This window comes from Mustela erminea, chromosome 11 (genome assembly GCF_009829155.1).
Source record: "Mustela erminea isolate mMusErm1 chromosome 11, mMusErm1.Pri, whole genome shotgun sequence".
NCBI lineage: Eukaryota > Metazoa > Chordata > Mammalia > Carnivora > Mustelidae > Mustela > Mustela erminea.
The window spans coordinates 54,376,327-54,393,446 of NC_045624.1; the positions used below are offsets into that span (position 1 = coordinate 54,376,327).

Genomic DNA, 17,120 nt, shown 5'->3' on the forward strand with positions numbered 1-17,120 from the left:
TTTGTAGTATTAAATATCATAGTAAGATGAAAAAACCAATGTCTTGTAAAATAAAGTACTCAGTTATCTCGATAATTTTTTTATAGTTCACTTTTTAGAAGAAAGATAACATGAAAGCAGTCTGCTAGCAGAGATTTATTTAAAGAGAAGACTTTAAATTCTGTGTTGTCAGCCCGCATCTTATTGCAATAGTGTTTTTTCTATTTGCATAGTTGCACAGTAGTAATCACATAGACAGGGTTTCTCATCAGTGGCACCAATGACATTCTGGGCTGAGTGTTCTGTATTGTGGGTGCACTGTTCTTGTCTGGTACACCATAGGATATTTAGCAACATCCCTGGCCTCTACCTAGTAGATGTCAGTATCTCCTGCCTTCCACACTTGTTGTAACAACTAAAATGTCTCTGGAGATTAACATGTCCTCTGGGGGGCAAAATCATTCCAATTGAGAACCATACCAAGAGCAGGGGCTCTGTGACCACCTGGGCTTTCATGCCCAGTTCTGCAATTACCAGCTATAGAACACTGGTTAATTGTTGTGACCTTTCTGTGATCCAATATCTGTAAAACAGGTATAAATACTAGTACCTACCTTTCATAGTTATGGTGGGGATTAAATGAGTTAATATATAAAAAGGCTTTTACTTATCATTCTGTAGTTATTGGATCCAGATTAACAGTGAGTGGGGGCTCATTCCTGATGTCACACTGCTTGGCATTTACCATAGGCACCACTATGTAGGGCTCTGTGACTACAGACTAATTCCTGATCCCTTTAGCACCCCCATTTTCTCATTCGTAAAATGGAGGTAGCACTTATCCGTACCTCACTGTGATGTTGGGTGATGTTATGTAGTGTAATGGGCAAATACCACAGGACTTAACAAAATGCAGTTTTCTAAGGAAATACTGCTTAGTGAAAGACATTTGGAGGCCATTACTAAAGGCTAGGTACGGAGCTCTGCTTGGATATGCTTAGTTTGACTTGCTGCATTTGTTACGCCTTTGTATGTGGCCCATCAAGGGCCTGAATCTGGAACTTCTGCCAAATGCAGTATGACTGTGATCATGATATCCCAGTTGCTGAAGGGTGGGGATCGACTAATAATTTTTGTAAATTTTTCAATGAAAGTGATTATAAAAAGTTTTCTAAATAGGATTGAACTGAAACATGTCATTTAATGGGAACATTGTATGTAAGTATTTTCATCACGTTTGGCTTTTATTGTGTCACTTCTGCGAACCATTATTTTTTTCAGAGCTCATTTCCAGAGTCAGTATAAACGCAGTGCCAGGCTACTCTAAGCCTAGCCCCGGTGTTTCTGAAACCTTTGCTTTCAACTTAAAACAAAAAATAAACTAAATATTGTTTGCAGAGATCATTCCCTGGCTATTTTTCTTTGAGCATGAAAAACCTTCAAATTAGGTCTATTCTGAAGTTATTGTTGAAGTCATTACTGTTTTTATAGCATTTACAATTTAAAACAGTTGAGAGAGCAATAAGCTGAAATCAGGCATTTTGTTAGTTTTTAAAGTTGTAACAATATTTTTAAAAACTCAACTGCATCTGGACTTAAAACACGATTTAAAACTTTCTAGGTGCATTCTGCCTAGGTGACATTTCCTTTACTTTCCTGATTGTGCATGTTAATAAAACTCAAAAGTGCTTAGTGAAAGACTTTTCTCTAAACTGGTCTTATCTCTTTAATTAATTTTAGAAGTTATGGTTTTATGTAGTGTTAAGTGGAGAAAAAAAGTAAGAAATAAGGTGAAAAGTATTATTACATGCTTTAGGTGAGCCATATTAGAATTACTGTTATTATTTTTCTCATAACTACATATCAATGATTTCCATGAAACTAAATAAATACTAATTCCCTTAAAAGGATGGTTTTGATTTAAATGGTCTCTCCGTTTGACTTTCAATAGCTATTGTGCTGTTGAACCTCAGTCTGTGACATAAGGTAATAGACTTGGGGGGTTATTCTAGATTGGTTTTTCATTAGATATAGGATTCAGTGTCATGCAAAATAAGGACTACTGTGTAAACTTGGATTTAAGAAGTACATTTTTAAGTGTTCAAAACATTTAGAATAATAATTACTTGGGGAGGACTTCAGAGTTGAATAAACTTAAAACTACTTTTTTAAAATGACTCTCAACTTAGCTTTCTTTCAGTATCCATCACTCGCATTCACTGGTTTTCTGAAAAGCAGCCAGTACTCAGTCAGTATGAAAACTGTGGTGTAGTGGGCAAGGTGGAGCTCTGAGAGTCAACTGTCCTGGCAAGATGTTTACCCTCCCTCTCCACTTCAGCCATCCTGGATGGGTGTGATGATGCCGAGTCTATCAAGTTGATAGGGAGACATAATGAGCTAAGGTGTGTGGAGGGTCCAGCAGACCATTTAGTTCAGGGTTAGTGGTAATAAACGGAAGCAGCCAGCACAGCATTAGGTGAAAGTCCAGCAGTGAATTCTTGTATTAGACAGCTTAGGTGTGGCTTGACTGATATTTGTAGTATCTCGGTGACCTTGTGTAAATGAATCTGAGGTCTCTAAGTTTCAGCTTCCTTATTTATAACATGGGTTGTGGTGAAGACTAAATGAGCTAAAATAAACAATATAGTCACACTGTGCTAGTGCAAAATAAGTGCTCCATGAATTAATATTTTTATTAATATGTGTCCAACACAAAGAAGGTGAGGAGCAGAAAAAGAGAGACATTTAACATTTTCTGAAGTTATTTCTAAGCTATTTCTTAGTTATAGAGCAGCAAAAATGATTAATAGGTCTTTTTACCAAAGACTCCTTACGTGGAATATCATTGTCTCCTTACATGGAATGCTGTCTGATTGCAGCATTAATTATAAATGAGTCTCCCAAACATTTGAAAATGTCAGAAATAACCCTTAAAAGGAACACAAATAAATATAATAACTTTAACTTCTGTTAACTCAACAGTGTTATACATTAAATTAGCCAAGTATCTTTTGGGGCTCCCTTTTTTCATCAGCAGTTCTGAAAAACTGAATACAATTCCAAGTATTGAGATACATGGTAAAAAAGAAGGCTTCCTAGCAGAGCCTGCATGGCTCAGTTGGTTAAATGTTCAACTCTTGATTTCGGCTCAGGTCATAATCTCAGGGTTGTGAGATCATACTCTGCCTTCAGCTTGGCCCTGAGCATGGAGTCTGTTTAAAATCTCTCTCTCTCTCTTCCTATGTCCCTCCCACTGCTCACATGGCCTGCTGTGCTCCCTGGCTTGTGCTCTCTCTCAAAAACAAAACAAAACAAAACGATTAACTTAAAAAAAAAAAAGAAGTCTTCCTGAACGGTTTACTCTAAGTGAATGACATGTTAAACATAGTTATATGAGAAGTCACAAGCAGAATATTGACTGTTTTTACCCATCAGGAAGCAAAACTCTTTAGTAATGCCTAATACACCTTCTACAATTCAGCTTTCATCCTCTAAGGTAGTGACCAATTCAACAGCTAGTATATCCTAAATGAGGCTCAGGGGAGGGAGTGAACTATGAGGCCAGCAGTAGGGGAATTCTGAGGAGCTCTGTGATAGGAGGGGTGAAGAATCCCTGGCCATAATATGATGAGGCACACACAAAAAGGCTGAGTCCAAAAAGAAACACCAAAATTAAGCTACTAAATATGTTTAGGAGTATGGTGGGATTTTGCCTATTTGCATGTCTCTATCCAGAACAGAGAGTCACAGCAACTTTTGAAAATCCATTAGTAAGTGTTCATTACGTGACTGGTGTGCTTCTTCCAAATATTTGCTTCTTGGCTCCCTTTCACTGTTAATAGAGACCTTTGTATTATTCTTGGCCTCCGCCAGGGATGGGGTGAATGTTTTAAGGAAGGCTCTGAGTGAGGTTGAGAATCACCCTGGAGGAGCTGGGTGGGGAGACAGGTTGAAATTCCAGACCCTCAGTATTAATAGCCTTCTTTTACACTATTAATAATTTTTATACAAATATCTACTGTTTTAGAAAGAATGCCATATTTTAAGCTGCCATTATTCCTGGATAAATTATAGAGCCATATTACTACTCAAATTTCTATTCTGGAACTTAGAGAAAAAGCAGCGGAAAATTAATTTATTCAGTAGTATAACCATATACTAATATATAATACCATATACTAATATATAATAATTACCATATACTAATATATAATAATATGTAAATAGAAACTATTTTAAATTATATCTCATTTATTCATGTGAACCAAATTATGTGCTTTATGTCTTCTATAAGTAAGACTGCAGCCAGGAAATTAGAGCAGAAATTATGCCAGCACTCTCTCTTTTATATTTTTCCCTTGAAACATTGTGGCAAAGATTTTAATGTAAGATTTGAACCAGCTCTGCTACTTATTAACTTTTTAACTCTCTGGCCTTAGTAAACTTAATTAACTACATCTATGCTCAGTTTTTCTGTTGTTGTTTTTTTAAAGGATAATTATGACAACCCTATAGAGTTGCTATGAAGATAAATTCGATCATGTATGCAGTGTTTGCTATAGTGGTTTCAGTTAATAAATACCCAAAACGTGGTAGTTGTTACTATTCTGGAGTTCACATTGACCCTCATGAAATAACTATATGTACAAATAGTAGAACTCTAGCCCATGTAATTTGGTCATATAAAAGGTATTTTATCAGTTATTTCCTTTTATAAATAAAACCACCAGTATCTTAGATCAAAAAGCTCAGTCAGATACCATTCAACATTACTGGTGTTGGCTGCTGGAAATGAAGCCAGGAAGCGAAGTGTTTGATTGCTTGTCTAACTTATACCTTCTTAAATTCCTCTATAATGGCCAAATAGAAGAGAAGGGAGACATTTTTTAAAAATCAGGTAAAAGTCAGGTTCAGGGTAGCTTTGGATATAAGAAGTTTCAGAGCAGTAGCACATATTGCAGATATAAATGTGTAGTCGAGGGATCAATCAAAATACTTCAGCTTCTTTTGTTTTAGGACAGTGTCCCTGGAAATGAAGGGAATGAGAATTCTTAGAAAGAGGATCCCTTAAAACAAAGTCCTGGGATAAAATGAGATAAAAATATTCTTATAAAAAAATATTCTTCTAAGATGTTAACAAACACACTGCTCCTTGGTTTACTCAGTAAACATCAGTGACATGTGGAAGGTTCATTCTTTCAAGTGGGTGGAACAATGTTCAGGAAGGCAAATGAATTTCATGAAAGACTGTCCAAATTCCTGATGTCATAGGAGCCCAAACACTGTGTAAAATTCTACCAGAATTATAATTTATTTCTATAAGGTTATATGGCATGGCATATGTCTAAAATTATGAGAGCATTTCTTTGCCTTACGGAAATCTTTCCTAGATGTATAACAGCACCCTCTAAAATACAGTTATAAAGACATGACTTCAGTGACTTGGCAAAAATTCAAAAGGATAGTGCACTGCAATTTGAGAAAATGTGATTATTATTTTTTCTTTAAAAAAAGAAAAAGCTTCTCCTAGTCTCACAATAGGGTTGTTCCTCTTCCCTCCTCCTCCATTCCGTGGTAAATAATTAGAACTCTACCTCAGATTTAAAAAGGTTAAATAAAAGGAAGGAAAGATAAGAAATGACTAAATGAAAGTAAGTGGGTCTACCAAATGTGGCTGAGTAGAATAGAATTAGCAAAGAGAAAGACTGTTGGAATAATTCCAAATCCCAAAATTTAAAATTCAATCTCTAGTTACCTTTTAAAGTCCTTAAATTTTGAGGCTGTTACCAAGGGTTGAATTTGTTCAATGCAGTAAAATGCTTGCTCCTGTAGATTTGCAGTAAGTCTGGTAAGATGTCCCAGATTAAGTAAATTTAAACTATTTAAATTTGACTCATGGGAACCACACAAATTTCAGCATAATTTATATGCTTCTAATATTGCAATTTCCAAACTGTGCATGAGGTGCCTTGGGGTATACCCACCAGAGTGCCCTGAAGTATCATTAATTTTTAAAGTGATAGTTCAGCATCTGACAGGTAGCCATGAACTACTAGCTGGAGATAGTTTGCAGTTTTAAGATTACATTTGTCTCTGTTCCTGTAAATGACATCATATCTTTGCAAAACTAGGCAGCATGAAAATCAATGTGGAACAGGAAATGAACAGGAAATGAAAATCAATGTGGAACAGGAAATGATGTCCAGTCTGATTCTAAGGCTTGGGAAGTTCCTTCTAGTAAGTTCATTACTAAGAATGATACACACACACACACACACACACACACACACACACGTGCGCGCACATGTATTTTTTGATGAATCATGTATATTACTTTTTGATGATTCATGTATATATATATATTTTAATATATTCTTAATAGTTAAGCTATTTGGACCTACCTAATAACAGAACTGTCAGATTTTTTTTTTTTTTTTTTTTTGCTTATGAAAACCAGGGGAAAAAATTATTTAGACACTAAGGTACCAAGATCAGAGAAAGTTTAAAGCTTTTGTTTTAAGAGAAGAAAATTACCAAGATACTAGGGTACCAAAATCTGAGAAAGTTAGGAAAATTTTGTCCTACCATTCAGTATAAATAGTTTCTATCAGAAATAAATCATGCATCATACAGTTGACTTTCCACATGTAGAACAATAACTAATGCTGGGAAAGATGTGGTTCCAGGTGATTGTATTAAGTGTATGATTCAGAGCTGAAACTAACCCTCAGGAATCAATCCAGATATCCACTAATTTTTAAAAAAGAGACCCTAAGTATAGATAAGCTTCAGAGGGAAGTAATGAGGTCCAGAATATTGGAAGTTGGCCTTTTTTTTACTTTTTTTTTTCTCCTTAGTCTCTATTTAGTTCTACCTATTATATTGTGAGGATTCTTCAGGCCAAATATCCTTTTCTTACCAATCCTTAATATGTTTTTATATACCAACACTGCAGAACAAGTGTATGTGTGTGTATGCTTGTGTGTGTTTCCTTTTAAAGTTCTTCACTTGCATAAAAAGTAAGCTCTTCTATCACTTTTATTTTCAGATATTATACAGTGCATTTTAGCATATCAGAGAATTAGCTACTAGATGTTGTTAGAGTGTTTTAGCCTTATACTCTATCAATCAGCATTTATAGATGGCATTATTCCATAACTTCTCTCTCATGGTTTATCCTGACTCTGTATCATGCTTGTTTAGGTAATTCCTTTGTACAAAAACAGCTGAATTGCCAATTTAAACTTATACTTGAGCCAGAAGAGTCATAACTACTAAGAAGCTTTTGCTACATTACCATGCTTGTTGATCTGACGTAGATGTTGTTTTTCAGATGGCAGTTTCCGTCATTTGGCACCACTATGCCTGCCAATTTGCTATCAAGAGCAAGATGAGATGTCTGATCTGTCATCACCAGCAGCAATCTTTTAGCTTCTTTTCGCCATCCAATATGACTCTTAAAATAAACATGTAATTAGATCTTGTACAATCACATAGATCTCTATTGTGGTCTTTATCTCAAGAAACACTAAGTTCGAGTTTAACAAACATTAAGTCAGGCTGGAATGAAGTGCATAAATACTATGCTGTTTCCTAAATAGTATTGACTTTATTTGTATATTCTCTATTTTACCACAGCCATTTGACTGCACCAACTCCCAGCTGGAGATTTCTGGGGTTCCCTCAGAGGAAGAACAAGCCAGGTTTATGAACTGCAGAGCACCTAACACAATGTGAGTAGGAAAATGTCTGTTTCAGGCTCTTCCTTGGAAAGTGGTGAGTGAAAAGACAGCTCTTTTGGAAAGGATTTTCCAAGCACGTAAGTTATTCTTTCCCTTCTATATTTTTCTATTTATAACCCTCTTTCATTTAAGCCCCTCTGTCCTGAACACATACCAAAATGAATAACATTGGTGAGGAATAAGCATTAGAAGACTGTATTCTTCTGTATTATGTTTTCACTCTATAGGTCAAAGAGAAAATAAAATCTTAAATTCTGGAGAATTTTGCATCTGAGCAAAAACTTGGTAATGTGAAACTATTTACCTCACAGACAGCTGCCTGAAGCATGGCATCAAAACCTCCTTCAGGTGTATCTATATTTCCAGAGATCTTTTGTCTGTGAACCGCTTTTTCAAACTCAGTAATGTTCTCTGTCAAAGATAGCACATGGATGTATCCATGAGGAGGCATACAGTCTAAATTGTAGTCACTATATGGGAAAAGAAGAAAGGCAAATTCTATTTTGCTATGCTTCATTCAAAGATTCAAAATACTGTTCACAGTAAAATTATGTGGTTTGCTCTAAGAAAGGAATATATATATATATATAGAGAGAGAGAGAGAAAGAGAGAGAGAAACATATAGGCATATAAAGTATAAATATATAAAATATAAAGATATATTTATATATTTTATAAATAGTATATATATTAAGTATTTATGCTTATATAAATATAAAATATATATTTTTTGCCAAGGTAATTCTATTAGAGAAAACCTGTACTTAATAAAATCAGGAAAAAGTTCAATATTAGATATTTCTTTGCAAGTAGGAAATAGGAATATAATGGTTTGGTGTCCAAAAACTAAAGAAGATTAAGCACGTTTAATATAGGACACCTAAAGAGCTTTTATTATGCTAATATACATGGTTAATTTTTAAGAATTTGCAGTCATTTCCTATCATATTTGACCGTGGTGCAGCAGAAAAACATTTTGGGGGAACTGTTTTTAGGAATTAAGTGGAACTATTATACTATTGTTTGATATTTTAAAATATTGTGCTAATTTTTAAAACATTGTGTCGTGTGAAATTATTGATGAACAGTTTACTAAAATTGTTTTGAGAATCCCATGTTGTCCCAAGAGGTGAGAATCATTCCCCAGACACATGCACATTTAGGGAGAAGGAACATGAAGCTCCATGAGGAGACGCATTCATTCCAACAGTGAGCAGAGCTATTCTGGTAGATGAGCGTGTGTACTCTAAAGTGACCTGGGGAATTTATGAAAGTAGGAAAGAAGATGTTAAAATGATATGTTATATTAAGGAAGAACTGAACACATTTCTTTCTGAGAATTCAACAGGCTAAATAAGATACTGTCTGACAAACTTGTATTTTTAAAGTCCGCCCTTGTTTCATAGGGCAGCATGTGCTCTTTAGAATGAGACTTTCAAAATGCTAAGAAAAAGGGCTTTTTCCAGAAAACAGACAAATTCCTCTCTTTCCAACTACCCTCAATGTCCTAGCTGAACTTTCTTTGAAGTCACCTCTCAGGCAACATAATTACAAACATAGTCACGATATAATAATGGAAAGGTAGTTGCATTACTGGCAAGGTAGGTACTTTATATTTGACAAACCTTAATTTAACAAATTTGGAGCTATCAGAATGGACACATACAGAATTCTCAAACAGGTATTTATATGCATGGTGGCTTGGACATTGGGAGTTTATCCAAAATCACTAATATTATTGTGGGTTTTTTTGTGATGAAACTGAGTGATATTTGAAAAAACAAAATCAAATGTCCAAGCTACACATGATGTCCTACGTTTTCAGATAGGAACATACCTCCTCTACAAATATTTTAATTTCCCACTTAATAAAATAAAAATATAAAATTTAGTGAGTCCTTTATATAAAAACAAAGAGAGATTTTGTAAGAAAAAAATTAATTTGATATTACGAAGTCCACATCAAACCCTAGATACCTGCATTGATTATGAATCCTTTCTGGGTGGATGCTAATGTATGGTGAAACTGTTTTATCAACATAGGAGCCAAATCCAAGGCGGAAGTCACGGGAAAAGTATGCCATTTTTCTAGATAAATCATTTCCAACAGAATTTAATTTTTCAATATTATTATGCATTGATGCTGAGACATCAACCAGATAATAAAGGTCCACAGGGTATTTCTTCAGAGGATGAATTTTCAGCATAAAATTAGCTTCAGCTTCTGGTTCAAAGAAAGACAGATATTATGTAGTATTCATTTTAAACATCTCAGGATAAGCTCTCAATAAATCAGTCACATTTTATATACAGAACGACTAGCACAGATTTGTGCATAATGAATGAAGTTAGGAATATCCTGGAATAATTTTAAGGCAATTTGAAAACCATATGAATCATATCAATTTATTAGTTTCCCACATCTACAATGTATTTCTCACAATTCTGTGGTGCAGCTAGTGATAGTAACAAATGGACTAACTCATTGTAAATGTAATAGATAATGTATTTATCACCATATGAACCCATACTTCCCTTAGTATCTAGGAAAGCACAGCACAATACAGCAAGCAGCGTTCTATCTCAAGTGTAGGTGGCTGTTTTGGTTTGAAGAAAAGTAGAAAGGCATCCTAAGAAAAGTTACCTCTTATTGGATAAAGGTGCAAATTCATCCTTTTGGGTTAAGGCATATTTACATATATGATGTGAAAACTCTGGTACTAAGTATGAGGTTAACCTATCTTAAATAAGTAGTACCTCATTATGAATTATATGATGAGATCCTTCCCAACAGCTAGTCCTGAGAAGGAATGAGAGACAGTAGTCTAAAGAATTGTACCCAGCACTGCCATGCTTGGGGACCTGGGCAATGTAGGGAACAGTAACTGTCGAACACATAGTGGGTGCTTGATAAACGGATGTTGAAGAGGGATCACAGAAGCAAAGGAACTAGACAAAAAGAGAGGGTCACCATGAGGAGAAATGTGAAAGCCTCCCAACAAGTGTGTACCATACCATTTTATTTATTTCCCTGTCCATTATCATTTGATACAGGGACCGGTATCACTGTATAAAGGCCCTCTGTGGAGTTGGTAATTCTGTATTTAATATTTTTATAATTTCTTCTAATTTCTTGATTGATTTTATGTGAGTCTAACTGACACACAATGTTACATTAGTTTCAGGTGTAAAACTTAGTGGTTTGTCAAATTTATACATTATGCTGTGTATAACAGATGGTGTAACTACCATCTGTACTATTACATAGCTATTACAGTGACTACATTCCTTATGCTATGCCTTTTATTCCCATGACTTATTAATTCCATAATTAGAAGCCTGTAAGTACATGTAAAAAAGTCATCTCTTTAAATATGAGCAGTTTGTGAATTTTACTTTTTTAAACAATAAAGTATATGCTTTTTAAGTCATTATTTGTCAGTAGAGAGTAATTTGAGTAGAACAATTTTTTTAATGAACACCAATTTGTATATACAATTGAGAGTCTGATTTACTTATCAGAAGAATCCCCTAATTTATCAAATCCTATTTTTAGTCTTAATATGCTCAAAAGTAGCAATATTTTCTTTCAAATTGTTTTACAAATCAGATGTTTTTAAACCAGTTACAGAATGTATTCAAAGTAAGTTTTTTCTGGTATGTAATAATAATTATGGGGAAAATTACTCATTCCTAATTTGCCTGTATGTGTTGAAAACCCCTTTACTGCAACACTCTTAGTTTTTGGCCCAAGAGTTTGGGAGGAGAAACTGGGAGATGTGAAAGCCACCCAGCCCACTCTCTCACTCCTTTTATGAGATGGGTTGCGTCCAAAGAGCATATATTCATCTCTGCTTTTCCAGTGTCTGGTAAAAAGGCCTGTCCCTTTGGAAGTGTCTTGAGTTTGGGTGGAAAAGTCCAATCCAGGAGACTGTCAGTATCTAGAAAGAGCCAGATTGATAAGAAATAGAAATGGAGCATAAATGGGGAATGTGGTTCATGTGGTTTAATGTGTGGATCAGCTGCTTCTTCTCCTTCTCCTCCTCCTCCTCCTCCTCTTCCTCCTCCTCCTTCTTCTTCTTTCTCCTCCTTCTCCTCCTCCCCATCCTCCTCCTCCTCCTCCTCCTTCTTCTTCTACAAATTGTGTAGTTGTTTTTTTAACTCTTGACTGGGGTATAAGGCTGAAGACTTAAGGCACCGGCCAGATTGTGTTTTCATCTTGGTGATCATTACAGTTTATGGTGTCTAAAGAAGAATGGCTGTGTGTGTTCATGGAGTTACTGAAAAATAAACTAGATAGTGTATTGTCCAGGTTGTTATAAAGTTGTGGTTGTCTTAGCCAATAGAAACTGCAAAAGCACAGTACTTAGAGGACTAAAATACTCAAGAGAGATCCAACCAAATGGTAGCCCTACAAGGGCCCTCAGCACATACCAGTTACTCTTAGCCTTGCAAGAAAATCCTAGTCTCACTGGCCTCAGCAAAGAAGATGGCTGTAAGGAAGCTTGCCAAATGATCAGGGTTGGAGGATTTAGGCTGCTGTAGCTTGATTTTAAATCATATAAATGCTGGTCTCAGATATGTACCTGGGTCACTTGAAGACTTCAGCATGGGCTGAGGCCTCAGTAAGACAAAATTTTAATAAAGGGGGAGAGACTCTTTGTATACATAGGCCCTTTAATCATTTCCAGAGAAAATGATAATTATCACTTCGAAACTGCAAGGCATTTGAAGAGCCTAGGTGGTGAAGTCAGTTGAGCAACTGACTCTTGATTTCGGCTCAGGTAGTGACCTCAGGGTTCTGAGATGGAACCCTGAGTTCAGCTCCACACTCAGTGGGAGTCTGCTGGAGATTATCTCCCTTCTCCCATGGTCCCTCCCCCCCTCTAAAATAAATAAATCTTTTAAAAAATAATAAACTGCATGGCCTTTGAGGTTCCCATAAAGTTATTTAGGCAGCCCTAGACAAGCTGATCCCAAACCCCATGTTTTGCCTATGAGCTTGAGATATTCCCCATATGCTTTCAAGCTGGCTCTTGATGGTTTCATTTTATATAACGAAGAAACCTTCTTGGAGGCAGTAGAAATATCTTTTGATGGGAACATGGATACTGTGTCCCCAGATAAAATCTCCATTCAGTTCATTCTGGGGTGTCACCAACACAGGGCTCAAAATGTGGATGACATTAAGAGATTTTGAATATTTTAGATGAGAAAGAAACACATGTACAAATAAGACTTAATATTGGTGAGATTATCAATGTAGACAGCAGTGTCATAAATACTATTCTGAGAGCAAATTCTTTTAGCATCTATTTAAAATACTTATTTCAGTATTTAGTACACAGTAAATATATATGTGTTAGTAATTATCACTATTAGCCTCATTAGCATAGAAACTTCATTCATCTCTGAAGTTTCTGGGTTTAGTTCAGGCCTAACCACTCATAAATGTGTTTAACTAAACTACATTTGAAGCACATTTTGATACATCATTTCAAAAGGTCCTCATATTTTAACCTTAGTGAGAAGCTCATTATCTACTACTTCTTTCCTTCAGAGTAGGAAAAAACTTAATTTCTCTGAGAGGGAAGAATATCATCTGGCCCCCAAAGGTTTATGCCACTACTTACATTATCTCCAAGAAAGCTTCATTCTTATACCTTTTGAGATTTTTAAAGGCTCAGATCCTTGTTTCTATCGATCAGCTTCAAAGGCAAAAAGTAGGTCTGTGACATAGAATAAGAAAGAGGACTTGGAGGAAAGCAGAGACCTACTTAGAGCTTTTGCCAGTATTGGTCTGAATAGCCCAAAGAATTGAAAGTAGTTAGAATGAGCTTAAAATCACTCAAATAATGGTGTGAACATCTCTGAAGACTTGGCTACAACCATGACTGGACATTAAGAAAAGATAACTAAAAATGTTCTGCATAAGATGAAACTGAAAAACAGAAAGAAAATGTGGAAAACTATCAGGAAGAAAGAACAACCAAATTCTGTTCATTATACTTGGGTCAGGGAGGGAGAAGTCCCCAGAATGAGATGGGTTTGGAACATCAAGGCACAGACTCCAGCACATTTCTGAATTTCTGGGAAAAAATGAGGATAAATTGAGTGATATGTACCAGGGGTGGAGGGGAAACAATGTGTGATTTCTGTATTTTTCTGGTTTTTTAAAAAATTTGAATTTAGGAAGAATACCTGAAAAATTTTACATTTCAAGTTAAGCTACACTAAATTAAAGGGCATTCTTTTGTTACAGTATTAAAGTGAATTGAGTTTGAAATATTTTCTTAAATTGGTGAAGTATAAATTACACTAATACTTATCATTTACATTGTATTACTTCTGAAGCAGAATTGGAGAATTTCTTTTTCTCTCCTATATTCCTAAATATTTCATTTCAATGTTCTTATGGAATATCAAGTAGGATCAATACCTTTTTCTTTTATTTTTCCACCAGATTGGTAGGTAAAAATAAGAAAAAAATATATTGTTTAAAAAGTAAAAAGTGAAAGAATATATCACTTTTAAATTTCATTTTAAATATATAAAATAGGGGCACCTGGGTGGCTCAGTGGGTTAAAGCCTCTGCCTTCGGCTCAGGTCATGATCCCAGGGTCCTGGGATCGAGCCCCACATCGGGCTCTCTGTTCAGCAGGGAGCCTGCCTCCCCCTCTCTCTGTGACTGCCTCTCTGCCTAGTTGTGATTTCTGTCTGTCAAATAAATAAATAAAATCTTTTTTTAAATGCAAATCATATATATATATTTTTTTAAGATTTTATTTATTTATTTGACAGAGAGAAATCACAAGTAGATGGAGAGGCAGGCAGAGAGAGAGAGAGGGAAGCAGGCTTCCTGCTGAGCAAAGAGCCCGATGCGGGACTCGATCCCAGGACCCCGAGATCATGACCTGAGCCGAAGGCAGGGGCTTAACCCACTGAGCCACCCAGGTGCCCCAATAAAATCTTTTAATAAATAAATAAATATATATATATAATATATAATAAGGTCCTACTAACATTCTTTAAAAAAATTAATCAGTATCCATGAAAAAATTTTTAAATTCTTAATAGATGCTACTTTAAAGGTAATGAATTTTTATAAGAATAAATAATTATAAATAAATCAAGTCTAAATCAATATTGGAGAATAAATGCATTTTTTAAAAGATCTTATTTATTTATTTGACAGACAGAGATCACAAGTAGGCAGAGAAGCAGGCAGAGAGAGAGAGAGAGAGAGAGGAGGAAGCAGGCTCCCCGTGGAGCAGAAAGCTCGATGTGGGGCTCGATCCCAGGACCCTGGGATCATGACCTGAGCCGAAGGCAGAGGCTTTAACCCACTGAGCCACCCAGGCACCCAATAAATGCATTTTATACTTAGGTATGCATTGTATGTGTCGTGGTAGAAAGGACTTTTATATTATAAGGAGCAGTGGTTCTGTATATCTGGAATTGGTACAATGTAGCTTTATATATTGTGCCTCAAAGCTGGCACATCTTTGATGCCACATGTGGTTTTTAGATGATCTTATTAAATATAATTTAACAAGCATTTGTTATAGATGCATATTGTAAAATATAGTTCTGTCATGGCTACATTGGAGAGATGACTTAAACACATTATATAATTCACTGATTTGCATACAGAAATTTAAATAGTAGTGGAAAAATGAAAAAAATCAAACCCCATAATGACTGATATAGATATTAAGCATTTCTCTTTACACTTTCCCACCCCCCATTCTGCTTTCACTTAACATCATTTACTACCTTATGTTGAAGTCTCCCACATCTTTTTTTTTTTTTTTAAATTTTATTTATTTATTTGACAGACAGAGATCACAACTAGGCAGAGAGGCAGGCAGAGAGAGAGGGGGAAGCAGGCTCTCCACTGAGCAGAGAGCCCGATGGGGGCTCTATCCCAGGACACTGAGATCATGACCTGAGCCGAAGGCAGAGGCTTTAACTCACTGAGCCACCCAGGCGCCCCGAAGTCTCCCACATCTTTATCCAACCTGTATCTCCTGCTGAACTGCAGCCTCATATATAGTAAATAAGTCACCAACTCAATTTAAAATGTCTCAGTTTGAATTCAGTACTATGCCTTCTATAGATGGCAGCCAGCACTCTTCCTTTGTTGCCTGAGCCACAGCCCAAGTGTCCCTGTGCTCATCAATCACCAACCCCTGGAGATGCTACCTCCCATTATCCCTCATGTCCTTCCACTTTTCTCCTGCCTCATTACCATGACTGTCATTGCTTATCTATAGCGCTGAAACAGTTACTCAAGTTTTGAAATGTTAATTTTTAGTCTCAGAAAGATTCAACCACCATTATAGCTACAAAAATGAACAAACTAAGTATATAAATTTAAATGTAACACACCAAAAAAAAAAAAAAAATGCACCCTTGTCTCAAATCCTAAGTGTTTAAAAAAGAGCAAGACAAAACAACAACAACAAACAAAGAAAAAGAGCAAGACATTTTGAAAGGATATAGTTACATTTATTAGAAACATAATATACCATAAGCCTCATGTATAAGCTACTGAAAAGTAATGTTTAGAGGCACCCGGGTGGCTCATTTGGTTAAGGAGCTGCTTTCAGCCAAGGTCATGGTCCCAGGGTCCTGAGATTGAGCTAGGTGGGGCTGTCTGCTGACTCTTTAGAAAACCTGCTTCTCCCTTTCCCTCTGCCTGCTAATCCCCCTGCTTTGTGCTGTGTGTCTCTCTGTCAAATAAATAAATAAAATCTTTTTTAAAAAAAAGTAATGTTTAGTTAGAAAAATAGGAAGATTTGTGTGGAGAGGCATATCATCCACAAAAAAGAGAACTAAGATGGTTAATAAGCTTAGGAATCTTCCTAGTACTAGGAAAAAGGGCAAAAGAAACAAGTAACAGAGCAGATAAGACAAGACAAGGGTGAGTCATGAAAGCCTTAATTGGACATCCATTTTTCTTGTGAATAACCTGGTAATAACATTAAAAATCTAAATAAATTTGTATATATGTATTTTTATTTTTAATATTTATATATTTATTATGTAAATATAAAAATATATATTATATTTATTTGTATTATACAAAGATACATGCATAACAAATATTGAAGATTTTTAAAAATTTCAGGTGGGATTGGGATTGACTTACATTTACTTATTCACTTGGATTCTGATACAATTATAGAGTTCGTTTATAGAAAACTGTCACTGTTATAATATTGCCTTCCTAATCAGGAACATAAAATTTTTCTGCACTTTTACATATCTTCTTTGAGGTTACACAATGGATCTTATGAATTTTTTTAAAAACTTTGTCTCTGGATAGTTTATATTTTAGGTTGTTGCTGTGAATTGATCCCCTTTTTTATTATATTTAATATCACATAGGAAATT

At 35.4% G+C, this 17,120-nt stretch overlaps 1 protein-coding gene across 4 annotated transcripts in view; it reads right to left on the bottom strand.

Moving 5' to 3' along the window:
- The window catches only part of ITGB8 (integrin subunit beta 8), an 82,636-nt gene that overhangs the window by 26,651 nt on the left and 38,865 nt on the right, over positions 1 to 17,120 (bottom strand). For all 4 annotated transcript variants that reach the window (XM_032304038.1, XM_032304040.1, XM_032304039.1 and 1 more), the window contains exons 4-6: positions 9,699 to 9,945; positions 8,026 to 8,191; positions 7,277 to 7,435 (exon numbers count right to left, since the gene is read on the bottom strand). In XM_032304038.1, coding sequence (XP_032159929.1) covers positions 7,277 to 7,435; positions 8,026 to 8,191; positions 9,699 to 9,945 — 572 coding nt within the window. The remainder of the gene's footprint in view (positions 1 to 7,276; positions 7,436 to 8,025; positions 8,192 to 9,698; positions 9,946 to 17,120) is intronic.